This window comes from Monopterus albus, unplaced genomic scaffold, assembly GCF_001952655.1.
Source record: "Monopterus albus unplaced genomic scaffold, M_albus_1.0 scaffold80.1, whole genome shotgun sequence".
NCBI classification, from domain to species: domain Eukaryota; kingdom Metazoa; phylum Chordata; class Actinopteri; order Synbranchiformes; family Synbranchidae; genus Monopterus; species Monopterus albus.
In genome coordinates, this window is record NW_018127960.1 from 1471617 (window position 1) to 1486010 (window position 14394).

General features: G+C 41.3%; 1 protein-coding gene across 2 annotated transcripts in view; it reads left to right on the top strand.

Moving 5' to 3' along the window:
- Positions 1 to 915: 915 nt before the first annotated feature.
- pdxkb (pyridoxal (pyridoxine, vitamin B6) kinase b) overlaps positions 916 to 14394 on the top strand; it is a 15844-nt gene continuing 2365 nt past the window's right edge. Inside the window, exons 1-10 of one of the 2 annotated variants that reach the window (XM_020606648.1) lie at positions 916 to 1394; positions 6882 to 6936; positions 9914 to 10018; positions 10520 to 10603; positions 12167 to 12201; positions 12404 to 12415; positions 12600 to 12685; positions 13544 to 13589; positions 13700 to 13811; positions 13881 to 14017. In XM_020606648.1, the coding sequence (XP_020462304.1) occupies positions 1314 to 1394; positions 6882 to 6936; positions 9914 to 10018; positions 10520 to 10603; positions 12167 to 12201; positions 12404 to 12415; positions 12600 to 12685; positions 13544 to 13589; positions 13700 to 13811; positions 13881 to 14017 (753 nt within the window). In that variant the 5' untranslated portion in view covers positions 916 to 1313. The remainder of the gene's footprint in view (positions 1395 to 6881; positions 6937 to 9913; positions 10019 to 10519; positions 10604 to 12166; positions 12202 to 12403; positions 12416 to 12599; positions 12686 to 13543; positions 13590 to 13699; positions 13812 to 13880; positions 14018 to 14394) is intronic. The other variant, XM_020606649.1, reaches the window with a different exon arrangement.

The following is a 14394-nucleotide window of genomic DNA, read 5'->3' on the forward strand; positions in this document are numbered from 1 at the left end:
CTCTGACATGCACTGTGAGCTGTAGGGTCTTATGTAGACAGGTGTGTGGCTTTCCTAATCACATCCAATCAGTATAATCAAACACAGTTGGACTCAAATGAAGGTGTAGAACCATCTCAGGGATGATCAGATGAAATGGACAGAGCCTAAGTTAAATATATGAGTGTCACAGCAAAGGGTCTGAATACTTATGACCATGTGATATTTCAGTTTTTCTTTTTTAATAAATCTGCAAAAATGTCAAACATTCTGTGTTTTTTCTGTCAATATGGGGTGCTGTGTGTACATTAATGAGGAAAAAAATGAACTTAAATGATTTTAGCATATGGCTGCAATATAACAAAGAGTGAAAAATTTAAGGGGGTCTGAATACTTTCTGTACCCACTGTAGATCCGTTTATCTCTGTCTACCTCGATCATATCTCAGCTTCTCACTCTTATTTTTTTTCTGTAATTTCTCACTTTCCTGCATTTGTTCACCATATTAGTCCTTAGATGCACTGTCTCTCTCCATCAGTGCTATCTGTGTTGTGTGGTGACAGAGCCAGTCTTTGCCAAGTCAACTCCCCCCAGTCACGACTCTGTGATAGAGATGCCATGAGTCACATCCACATATGCACACACACAAAACACTGAGGGCAGCACCAGACTTCATTCTTAAAGCAGCAAAAATAATCCTATATTAGACTTTTACTTTGATAGGGGAAAGCCGCATCTGACCAATAAATTAATGTAATCGAAACAACAATTCGGCTATGTAAAACGACAGAATAGAATAAAATAGAACAATATAGAGCTGCTATTCAAATTAATTCAAATCCGGCTGTTGATGCGCTCACTGGCGCTGTGATGACGTCATTCTGTTTAGGCAGTCACACAGAGTGCCTGCGTAGAATAGCAGTGTACATGTGTTGTGCGTGCTCGTGTGTGTTGTCCTTCGCTGTTGGTGTAAATGCACGTGACCTCGGTTGTGTGGTCAGTTCGTGACACTTTAATGGGATTTGTCCGTTAGCTAAACGTTAACGACAACACCAAAGACCACTTTACCGGCCGCAGCTACACTGATTCCCATTGTTTGTGTGTGGCTGCACGCGCTTTCTGTCCATCACACGCTGCACATCACCCGTTACAACCACCACACGCGCTCACACACACCGCCATCCTGCGAGTTACACAGCTGGTTAGCTAGCAAGCTAACTACTACTCACAATCTGGCAGCGTTGTCATTTCGTTTTCGTATTGTTATGTGTAGACGTGAATATCGTTGAAACAAGGGACTATCTACATCTCTCCTCGGCTGACCGGGAGCCGCCATGGAATGCCGCGTTCTGTCCATACAGAGCCATGTAGTCCGGGGATATGTTGGCAACAAGAGTGCCTCTTTCCCATTACAGGTAAGGACATACACCCATTATCGGACAACGAGCGGCGAGACGCTCGTTATCGGACACAACCCTGACACGCTTGGGTCACTTTTGCCCAGACCACCTGACCGCAACTTTCCATCAAGACCAACCCGACTGACATAAATGCCGATTTTTGTAGTGATACATGCCAGTTACATTTTACAAAGTTTGTACATTCTTAGCTAACAATAGTCTGTGAGACACCGAAACCGTCGCTGGACTAGTTCATTTGTGGTTAGTTGCATCTTTCCTGCTGTGGAAGTGTAAACGACCATAAAAGAAGGTGTTTTTAGGCGGGTTGTAAAAAGCTTAAAATAACAGTATTAAGTTAATATAGCGTAGCTAGATGTCAAGCAATAAACGCGACAGTGGTTATTACCAGAATTCTATTTCCCGACACAATCAGTTCCACCCATTTCACCGAAAGCTGTAGAATATGGATAATATCACGGCCATTTCTTTTTGGTTGTATATTTAATAAACGTTGTTATTACATTTAGGCTATGAATGAATTTCTGAGGGGAAATTGTGGCACAACACCTGTCATTGAGCGTGTCCGATAATGGAGCAAAGTGATTCTTGTGAGGATTTATCATCCATCTCGAGAAAACATACATTAACTAACGATAAATGTCTGTTTGTAGAGCAACTTCTACGTTGTTAATGAGTAGTTTGTTTGCCAGAGGTGTTAGAGATATGTGTCATAATGGGCCTCCTGGTGTTAATCAAATGACCCCTACTTGGATGAACGACTGTTGCTGGGGGAAGCTTTTGACTAATAGGTCAGTGCAAGTCCTCAGGTGTACTGTCTGTAACGGTATACAGTTTCAAAAGATGGTTAATGATCATCTCAGGGGTCAGAGGCAAATTTGAGGTTTACTCAGGGTTAACCAGACACCACACCATCATTTGCTCACAGCAGCAGACAGCTGTGATGGTTACATTATCTTGTATGTGAACAGCTAAATGGACAAAAATCCAGCCTCTTGCATGTCAGCACTACAGGATGGACACTTAATCACAGCTGTTTGCCATTTTGAAATTCACGAACTAGCACATATTGGTGGTCAAGCTTGTCATAGATGTTTCTTCCTTGACTGCAAAAATAGCAGCTATGCTGGTTTCTGAAAGTTGATCATTTTGGCAGATTGTGCTTGGAATTCATAAGAATAATTGGTCATGTGCATGTTGTTGTTACGGCATTGGCACCCTAAAATAGTTTGCTGAAAGTGAATCCAGCTTCCTTGTTTCATTAATTGCAGTCATCGGCTTCTAAAACTACTGGAATTATGAATCTCTTACCGATCTGAATTTACTCATTGCAATTTTGCATGTAACAACAACCTGTGACGTTTTAAGCAGAAGGTCAACATTAATGCCAACGTTATTCTGTGTTCACTAGATGTAGTAAAACTGTATTAGGACACCTCAAACATCATTGTGTGGGTTATACAGTGCATTAGTAAGATGCAAGTGACCACAGCAAGCATTGATTTGCATTTTACACTATGTTAATGGATAATTTCAATAATCATTAAACTGACTGATTGCTCAAGGTGTTCACCACCAGCAGAATTCAGAAAATAGATGATGATTTTCAGTTTTTCCTTGTTAATCAGAGGCTTGTGAAGACGTGGGAGTGTAGCAGGCATCATTTGATTAACCTGAATAACACTGTGGGCTGTAAAGCACTTGTACAGCTTTTAAGTAGCTCAACATGTATCTTCTTCTTTAGCCTAATATTAGAAACTAATGGCTTTGGTGTTGAGTTATTACCTACATTAACAGTAGTAATAAAGGACTTCTCCAAAGGCTAAGTTTATAGTGTGTTTTACAAGAAGGCAGACCTACCAGAATGAGGAGCCAAAAAGACTAAATGCATTGAAAACACCAAAGCCAAAAAGACTAAATGCATTGAAAACAAGCCATTGATGTTATGTGAAAGGACACAGAGCTCCCTTTATGGTCCCTGATGTTGACAGCAGGATGATAACACTGATTGCTTTGCGTCTGTAATTGCCACATGTTGATGATGCTTTTGTTAACTAACTAATGCTTTAGTTTGTTATAGTTGAGTCTTTTCCACGAGCAGCAGTGTGGCAGTCATTAGTGAGGCTGAGGCCAGTATCGGCCTACGGTCCTATCATCCTCAAAGACTTGTGAAAAGTGCAGTGTCTATTTTTAGGCTGCAGGCCCAGGATGTATTCTCCTAATGGCTGCTGGGCTTCGATGCATGTCACCAGGGTCCAGTGCAGCCGCTCACTGTGTCTGATTAAGGCCTAAGTTGTATGTGTGAGTGATGTTAAAATAATATTTACCAGTGCAGCTCACTAAAGCTTACAGTAGCCACTAATAGTAACCAGCACCAAACCTGGACTGCTGTTGCTTACAAGGACGTTCAGTGCTATGTGTCAATGTTATGTAGGACTAATTGATGCATGTGACTTTTTAGAAACACCAGTACCATTTTCCCCATATACTTTAATATCAACATTCTTTTGTGTAGGGCTGCAACTAACTTTTATAATTTTCCGCAGACCAAAGGTTCAGTTTCCTATCACTTGTAAACACAGCAGCCTCTCACACTGTAGAAGCTAGAAACACCACACGCTTTGCATTTTTGCACAGAAAAGACTGAATTGATTAATAGGTTATCAGATAGTTGCTGTTGAATTTTCTGAAGCTCCACGTTGTCGTCGGTGGGAAATTAGGTGAAGCATCACTGCAGAAACCCCAGCGACAATAAACATTCATATCCAAGCTAAAGTGGTAGTGTTTTTAATAAAATATGGTTTTAATATATCATTATTGTCTAAAAATAAATACAAATAATTAGAAAATAGCGAAAAATGAAATGCATTTGTCAGAGCACACAATTTAAGAGGAAGTGGCCGATCTGCACACACTGTCAAATGTTGTGTGTTTAGCTTAAAAATGCACATAAATGAATAATCGGTTATCAAGAAGGTTGCTGATAAGTTGACAAAGCATTTCAGCTCTGATCTCTAATGATGATGTACAGTCAGAGCCAGAGAGTAGATGCTATGATAAATAGATGCTAGCTGGATCATTTTAACATACAGGATTGTACTATAAGTGTGTTTGGCTGGTTAGTGTTGCAGTCAGTTTGTGAATGAAGCACCGCTGATGCTTGTGGAAGAAAACCTGTCGGTGTGTTAAATTTAGACCTACAAACAGGAACCTCACAGGTCAGTGAAGGAGGTGCTCAGTTCTCAGAATAAGAACCAGGATTTAGTTGGTGTTGAGGATAAGGGATGAGGCGGTGATGTCGTCAGTGGCCGTGCAGGGCATCCCTCTTACTGCGTTGTCAGGACGGAGGATCTCAGGCCTGTCAGGGGACAGGAGACGGTGGTGGGAAGAAGCAGGGCTCTGATTGGCTGTCTCTAGATTCCTTCTGGTGATGTCACTGAAGATGGAGACAGGCTGCCTTAGAGCTGGACTGGATAGATTCAACATTCACATAGAAACACAATTCAAGACGATGCTGGCACAATGACAAGTAGGGGTTTAAGAATTTTTAGATATTAAGATTGAGCGAAATTGAAATGTGTGTAATCAGGCTGGGGTCGCATTAGAGCTGCAGTGATTCATCGATTAATCAGCTGCAACTATTTTGATGATTAAGTAATTGTTTGTCATTTTTGTAAGCAACAGTGCCAAACAGTGGATTTTCTGATTTTCTTTGTCCCGAATCATTGTGAATTGAATGTTTTGGGGTTTTGGCTGGACAAATCAAGGCATATGTGGAAGTGACCTTGGACTGTGGGAATCATAACAGACATTCTGCCTGGTTTGCTGTAATTTTAGAGATCAGTCATAAAACTTTCAACTGGCAGCTCACTCAGATACTGATGCTAATGTCCAACATGCCCTTTAGAGACACAGACAGTTGCTGATGTTAGCATTTAGCTTGAAGCAGAGAGCTGCTGAGAACGATGCAACACATATGTGAAGTTTTTTGGCTGGGCACTGTAGACATATGTTTAACAAGGTGCAAATTACCAGTGGAGGTACAGGAGCCAACCCACAGCTGAAGGACTCTGCCAGCGAAGTCACGATGCAGTAAATATAGCAATGTGTTGGCTCAGATGTGATCAGCCTGCACACTGACGCATGTTAATTAAAGAAACTTGTCATTGTTTGTTGTGAGAAGGGTTTCCTCGCATGGGAATGTACCAAAATTAAGTGTTACTTCAAAAGGCAAAATGTTGACTTTTTTTTTTTGAGATCTCCTCCTGAAGCTCTGATGATGGAGAGGAAGGAAGCTTTCCAGTCAGCAGTCGTTCTGTGGCTTGAGGCTTACTGGATGAATGGAGCAAGAATAGCTGAAAGACTCTACAGGATCACTTACCAATCACGTAGCAGATGTGTGCAAAAGTTTGGTATAATTCTACATTTTGTTGATTGTTGAAGTGGAAAGGTAATACAGGCAGACATGAAAAATGCTGTTAGTTTATGTGGTCCACCTGAACTAAACAAATGCAGGTTCATTGAAGAGTCTTGCAATACATCCTTTGTTGAATTTGTTTTAGATTCCTGGTGATTAATTTAAGGTGAGGCTGTGGTTTGTGCAGTTAACAGTCTCGTATTGAAGGTGTTTCAAACATTGTGTCCACCCTGTTCATATTGGTGTATAGTGACAAAATGTCCAGCTTCTTAAATGTGACAGTTAGCTACTTTTCTTTATTATACATGATGGTAAACTCTGTATCTTTGTGTTTAGGCGTGTTCATACAGTTGTTGTTTATTTAGGTTCTGCCTCTCCCTTGTGAAAAATAGAATCTTGTATCTCAAAGTTACAGGCATTTGAGAAGAACAAAGAAGTCATTCACTCCGCCTGCTTCCTGATTTAGTTAATTTAAATAAAGCCATTTAGATAACAATTGACTGTGCACGTGGAGGAGACATGTATGTCTCTCTCTCTGTCTCTCCCTCTCTGAGGTTGTTGAGAAGGACAAACTGAGGGGAGAACACCAGGAGTTGCTCTGTAACTGTTGTGGTTTGGTGCACATGTCAGCTGAAGCTAAACTGAGAGGATTTAGTTTTTATCTTCACATCACAGCTGGAGTAAAATAGAGCCACCACAAAGAAACACAGAGCGACTACAAGAGATTCAAAAGGACCTGCCACAAAGAGACATAAAACAACCGCAGAGATGCAAAATGTTGGACGCAAAACTACCAAAACAGAGACATAAAAGTATCACAAAGAGACACAATACTGTGTCACAAAACAACACACAGATACACAAGAAACCTTTCAGTAGCCCAGTGTCCAGTTACGTGCGAACCGCTGCATCTTGGCAGTTTAATGTACTGTAGCATTTACTGTTTGATTTCAGATTGTTGAAGCACAGAGCCTGACTGCCCAAATACTATCATCTTAATGTTTGGCTGTCGCTCTTAATCTTTCCTGACACCTAACCTGTTTTTTCTTTGTGTCTTCTGTTTCCAGGTCTTAGGGTTCGAGGTGGACTCCATCAACTCCGTCCAGTTCTCCAACCATACAGGTAACACTGATGAAATAGCATATTTCTTTGTGAGCATGCATGTGTGGGTGTGTGTGAGTCAGTCATTGCCTCTGGTGTCATGAGGAGGTGTTAGCGAGATGGTTGCTGCCGCAGCAGAGGCTGTGCTGAGGCTGACGAGTCCACAGATGAATGAGTCAGGGTTTTTAGGAGGTCAGTGACCTGACACCAGAGCAGCGCTGTGGGGCACAGACTCCATTCACATTTTCTCTGTCGGATGCTGCTGCATTTGTTTTGATAAAACCTGAAGTGCTGATGCCATTTTACTCTGTGCTCATTAATAATAACAATTAAAGGGACATTCCACCTACATGTCAAATTTGCTCAAAGAGGAGAGTGGACTTTGTTTACGTCTAATTTATTGCTGCTGATGTTGGAGTTGACCTGTGTGCTGTTCTTCACTGCAGGAATGTTTGGTGACTTCAGCAAAAACCACACCATGATGGTTTGTTGCTTTAACAGTTCAGTCCAAGTTGAATCAGTATAAGGTGTTCAGCTGCTTGAAGAGAAAGAGAGAGATTGTCTGTAGCCTTCCTGCGTGTCATATTTATCCCTAATATTTAGATCTAGCTGCCAGTCTCATGAATGAGCAATCTGCGGTCTTCCCCTGTCTCACACTGATGGGTGATCGCAGGTCACGTTATTCATGCAAACTAAACTTGAGGAATGAATCAGCAGAGCGCTGTAAAAACAAACATCTGCCTGTAGCTGTTGCTTCACAGTAGATGTTCAAAACTCAGTTTGTGACAGTTGGAATACCTCCTTGCAGCTGGTTGGTTACCTTGTCTGCTTAGTTGATGAGTCATTTAAAGCTCCTCTCCTGCTTTATATCTGTTGGCTGGTTAATAAGTGTAGTCAATGAGGCACTTGCCAGTTTCCTGTCACCATAAAGAGCAAATTGACTTGGATGAAATGCACTTTTCCCTGTTCGTAAATATTTTATAAAGGAAGAAAACGTTACTTCCAGCTGCAGAATAATTGTAACCTTTGGTTGTTGCAGGTGTGTTTGGCCCATTACAGGAGTCCCACCCTCTTCTAAACATGTAATTAGTTGCCAGTGGCTGCACTTTTTGGGAAACTAGTAAAACACTGTTATAGGCCTGTACAGATGTCTTTGTTTTTGTCCTTTTCCACTGTTGCATGGTACAGACTGATTATTTTGATTTTATGTAACCGACCCCTTAATTGTCAAACTAAAAAAAGCACAGAGGCTTTGCCTAGCAATCGTTACCCTTTGTTTCTGCATCATGGTTGCTTAAAGTTGGCTCAGGATTCTTTCTCAGGTCAGGTTTTTTTTATTTGCATGTCTCAGTGTTTCATTAGGTTTGGCTCCCACATGTCCTGTTACTACTTACAGAATGTCTTCAGTTAACAATGGTAGTTTTTCAGGAGGTTGACTGGCTGCATGAGGCTTATGTGACTTCATTTTGGAGTTTGTATGGAAATGGGAAATGACTTTATGAAGAAATGCCATCTTGGATAACACTGGACACAGTCCTGGTCAGTTAACCAAGTGTCTGTGATCTCCATGTAAAAACATGGGGTTGTGTTACAAACCACCATTGTTTGGCCGGTGCAGCATCTTTGCCGATAGCATTGGACTGTGTTGCAGTGAAAGCTGATATAAAATTATAGGGTTGTGTCTGTTTCTTGCAGTGCTCCTGTCTGTCTCAGACAGGATTCCCTTGAGTTCCCAGCTGAATCCAAGTTCAGTTTATATCTTTAAGACACCAGAACTACATGTAAGAGCAACTGTCCTAATCATCGGTTTCATGATTACTGTTATTAACGCATGTACAGAGTAAACAAACAGCTGAGGACAACGTCAAGAAAACGATGATCAATGGCAAAAACATCTTCATATCTATGGTGTAAACTGTGTTGGTTTGAGTGACCTGAGCATAATGATGCCTGAGCCTGTAGTGCTGGTTTAATCAGATCTTGTTTATTGGAAACTAGCATTAGCAATTTCTTCAAGGAGAGAGTGTAATTTGGTCTGACATATTGAAGAAGGCATTTGTATCTGAGAGGGAGCGAGTGGGACACACAAGGTTAATAGAGATGGAGTGAGACAGGACAGAAATGAAACGGTGACGAACAGAGAGGAGGGGGCGACGGTACGTAGCAGCAGCAGACGTCAGCAGCGAGTGATGACGACAGAAGCAGCTCTTATCCCCTCCGCTCTGACTGCTCATCTCTCTTTCTTAGCCCCTTTGGCTTTCGCCTGACTTGTTGCTTAGCAACCAGAATCCCCCACCACGTGACCTTGCTGTGACTCACCTGGAGCTGCGACATCATCAGCCTGCAGCAAACATGTCATGACGGACGTGCAACAGCGCATGCTTGCATTGGCATTTACGTCACATACCAGTACATGCAGTACCAAATACATGAATACCCAGATATACAAGTACTCACACTGTGTAGAAATACAGCCCATCACACATAATATAGGTGTGTTTGTTAGTAGGGAGGTTTTTGTCCTTGTCCTCACGCAGCCTCACCTCTGTCCCCGTCTGACCAGATACTGTGGCTGCAGGCTGCACTGAGACCGGCTGCTGCTCTGTGTGTGTGTGTGTGTGTTTCTTGAGAATCTCTTTGAATTCAGTTCATAAACCCTTTGTTTTCTTTGGTCTGAGCCGTACTGCAAAAACATTTCCTTCTTTTGTGCATAGCTCATTGAAGTTCAAGTTTGTATTTCTATAGCCCAGTATCACTAATTGGCTTTAAGAGGCTTTACAGTCAAATAGGAAATCTGCCCCCCCACCCCCCCCACCCCAACAGAGTAGAGAACCAAATGAAAACGTTTTGAGGCTTATAGAAAAGTTGTTAAAATGACACAGTGGTTGTAATGTGTGTGTGTCAGCATCTACAGTGTAGTGAGGATAATGGGCACATACAGTGTTTCTATTTTTAACAGTCAGCAGCTCAGTAAACACTATAAATCTCCTCTGTGCAGGTTATTCTCATTGGAAAGGCCAGGTGCTGACAGCAGATGAGCTCCATGTTCTTTATGAAGGAATCAAACTGAACAACGTGCATCACTATGACTACGTTTTAACAGGTGAATACCCTGTTTTTTGCCTTCCTACTCAAAAGTACAACATCAGCAACTGGACTACTATGGTTGTGCAGTTACATTAGTTTGTTGTTATTATGGTGAGATTCACAGATCATCCTGAGGTTCATTTTATTTTACTTATATTTCTCTGCTTCAGGATTTGTGTGCATATTTTGTCATGCCAAACCGGACAGCACAACCATAAAAGCATTTTTGTGTAACTAAACTTTGTATATAACAAAACTTGGCATTAAGCTGACTGCACTGAAGTGCATATCCCCTGCCTAATCAGCAAATATTACATTCTCATACACTGCTGATGAATCTAAGCACATCTGAGTGGCCTTTTGTCAGTAATGTTTGAGTTATGTGGCATACGGTTACCTGCACCACACCAGAGCTGCTTCACAGTTTAATGGTAAAACAAACAAAAGACTTACAAAGTTTTGAAAATAATGTCTATAATAATGTTTGTATCTGTCCATTATTTGGTGATGTATTCAGGGTATACCAGAGACACATCCTTCTTAGAGATGGTGGTGGACATTGTCCAGGAGCTAAAGAGAGCCAACCCCAGCCTGGTGTATGGTAAGTACTGAGCTCATAACCACATGGATTTAACTTATGTTAGAAATCATCTGTTTTCCAACAAAGATATGCCCAAGAAAAAATGCTGACTTTATGACGCCACTGCTATAAATGCTAGATGTTTAGAGAGCTTCGTGGTGCGTGACCTGTCAGTAACCAAAACTGTGGTGTTCGACCACCAACCAGCCGTCTTCACTTTTAAAGCTCTGTTCATTCATCTGGCTCTTTAGCTGCAAGGTGCTCCATTATGTTCACCGCTTGCTAATGCTGTTTGTGTGCTGTTGGGTTTGTCGAGCACGTAGCGTACAGTAGGTTTAGGGTGAAACATCATCCTGCTGCTGCTGGAAACAGGGTTGATGAGCAAGGACTTTGCTGTGAGCTAAAAACTGTAGAGCTGCTAGTAATTCTCTCACTTCCAGTGAGCTCTGTGGCATTGCACATAGTTATGTAATCTACTGTTAATGTCAAATATTCATTAGTGGAGCTTTAATATGAGTAAAATCGCACTGAGAAAGTGTCGCCCATGATGAAACGTGTAGACTTTCCATAGAAGAGTAAGTTTTTATTGTGGACAAGTCTCAGGACATTTTTTATTTTCTACTCTGGAGGATTTTCATCTCAAACAGTTTCACTCAAATCGAGGCTGTTGCAGCTTGGCCTATAGATACTGTGTTGTGTAGTGGATATAGTGAAGCATCCAGAGGGTTGACCTGCATAATGGGTTTGTGTTTATGTAAGTACTTGTGGACAAAAAGTGCTGTGTTGTAATATACTGTACTGCTTTGTGTCTGTAAGAGGTTGCCAGATATTTGTGGACATGCTCTCATATGGTTTTCTATTGGAGAGGGCAGTAGCATAGCATTGATGGAGGAAGAGAGTAAGAGTAAGAAGCTCAGAAGTCTGTGAACACGTCTGTGGTCATGTTACAGACCTGATTCATGCGCCGTAGCTGTGCCACTGGATACCAAATCCTTAGTCTTATTTACTTGATGTTTTTCATTAGGTCATTCTTAATTTAAACCAAGATTATTTAACATAGTGTGTAAAGACTACTGCTTTGGCACTGATATTGAAATATTTTTACTATGTCTAGCAGCTAGATTGACAGCCTTTATTGGCAAAAACTATTCTGAATACTTTCTGAAGCAACTGTACTGTGGTTAAAAAAATGAAATAATGCCGGCTTGAGTTCTTTGCTGCTTGAAAATCAAATCCAACGTCATGTTGTCCACTGTGGCCAGCTGTGCGAGAGCATACAGGAAGTACCTACAGCATCATGACCTAGAGTTACAATAGGGTCTCTCCAATACTGCACAGGATGTAATGACACTTAGATATAGATATATATATATATAGTGAACATTACAGCCTGGAGCAGGGCCTTTGCTTTTGTTAAGAGAATGTAGACTTTTAAACTGATTGTCTATGTGCAGACTTCAGTGTGTTGACACCTCCAAATCCAGTTTCATGCTTCCTGCCTGCAGTATTTATGTAATATGGTGATTGTTGGAGCTCAACAGGTTTGTGTTGGTCGTCTCACTCAGTGTGTTTTTGTCATTTCAGTATGTGACCCTGTCCTCGGTGATCATGGATCTATGGTGAGATTACTGGCAGCTTTATATGTCCTGTATGTGCAGTTTGTTACTGGGTAGATTTTTACCATGAGTTCATGTGGTTTTAATGTGTGTGGGAGGGTTCTAGTGTTTGTGTGTGTTGTCTATAATATGTGTCAGTGTTCTGGTAGTGTGTTACAGGGCTCATTTCTCAGTGACAGATGGGTTTTTTTATGATCTGACACAGCTACATAACACAGTGAGTCACTCAGGGATTAAGATCATCATCATCATTCTGTCTGTCAGAGCTCACAATTTAAAACCATGAAAACAGACATGAATGAAAAGTCCTGCATTTGTCAGGTGTGTGTAACCTTTGCTTTAGGCACCCGATGTGTGTTTTCATTGTGTTATGACTTTAACCTGTGTGTCTCATTTTACAGTACGTTCCTCAGAATCTTTATCCAGTCTATAAGAACAAGGTGGTCCCTGTTGCTGACATTATTACTCCTAACCAGTTTGAGGCTGAGTAAGTACAAGCATTTAACTTTTATTCACTTAAATCTAACATGATATTCCTTTGAATCCTTTACCCCTCAGTGAGTTTGTAACTGTGGGAATAGCTGAGCATTTGTGCAACACATCTTTATGTAATGGCACTCATGTTGTTATCTAATACCTCCATTGTGTGGTCACAGAGAATACACCTTAGCTCTGCCTCATGTCTCCCTTACTTTACCTTGTTTTAAAGATTTTTCTTCATGCTTTATTAGAATATCTTGTATGTAGAAATGGTTTAACACTGTAGAATAGCAAAGCTAACTAATGCTTTAATTAGGAGGAATCATGAACTGCACAGTTGTATTAAATGGAAATGTAGTATATGCACATTTCTCCAGCTTTATATATTTGGTGTGTTTGGAAATCTTGGGATGTTGTGTAACAATTTAAATAACGCGCCACCATGCTACCTACGTGAGTTTGTAAAGATGGACCTACTGGTGCACAAAGCAAGGTGAAACAAGTTGTTTTAAGTCTCCTTCTGATACTAGTATATGTTGTTAGATTTTGATGATCCCCATTGAGAAACAGGCAGACAAAAGGAGTTTTCCACATTTTTATGGCTTACATTGATAAATGGCTGCTAATATTAAGCCCCAGTTGTAGATCTGCGTGTCACCTCAGATCCAGCTTCATGTTGCTCCACCTAGTGGTGTTTCCATAGGCCTGCAGAATCAGAACAAAGGTTATTTCTATGTTTCAGTGTCTTGTCAGATATTGTGCTGCCTACGTGACATTTTTAAGACATGATGTGGAATTTCTATGTTTTGTTTAATGAAGTTTCAGTGCTGCTGACATAATGGCCATTTCTGTGCTTGTGTTTTAGATTATTGACAGGGAAAAACATTAGCACAGAGAAAGATGCTGTAGAGGTAAGAAACCAGCTACTATCTAATCCCTGGTGTGTTGCACTACATGATGATTTATTGCTTTATACTGACTCAGTACGTGCCCCGGTATCTCACCCTCTGTCTGTATGTAGGTAATGGATCTTCTCCATGCTATGGGCCCAGACACAGTGGTCATCACCTCCTCTGACCTGCCCCCCAGACTGGGAGACCGCTTCCTTGTGTGTTTGGGCAGCCAACGTCACGGTAGGTGATGTCTGGGGGGGGCTGTATGTTTGCAAGGTTGACATTTAACGTGTGTGTTCTGCTGTTCAGTTCGTCCAGATGGCAGCAGGACAACAGAGAGAGTTCGAATGGAAGTTCCCAAAGTGGATGCCGTTTTTGTAGGAACCGGAGATTTGTTTGCTGCTATGCTGCTAGCGTGGACACACCATTACCCTAATGACCTAAAGGTACAAACATATGCACAAAGCACAACTCCTCAGCCTAAAAGAACACACACGCTGAGCCATAGAGACAGAGTGCAATGCATCATACTCTGAAAGCCAGTTGATGAAGGGACAAGTTAGCTGTGTGTTAGTAAGCTACTGTAGTTAGCTAAAGCACCTGAAAACATGTTACTGCATAGCTTTGTGATTTATAACTAGTTGCATACTGTAAATAAAGCCTTTGGCTTAAAGCTGCATTAACTAACCTCTAATTTTCAACTATTAAGGGCAAAATGAGAGAATCCTGCTGGGGTGGAAGAAGTGCAGTATGAATTTTAACAACGGTGGTCACAGAGGGCAGGAAATAAACACGAGGCCTGAAGACAGAGTGGGGGAGGGGG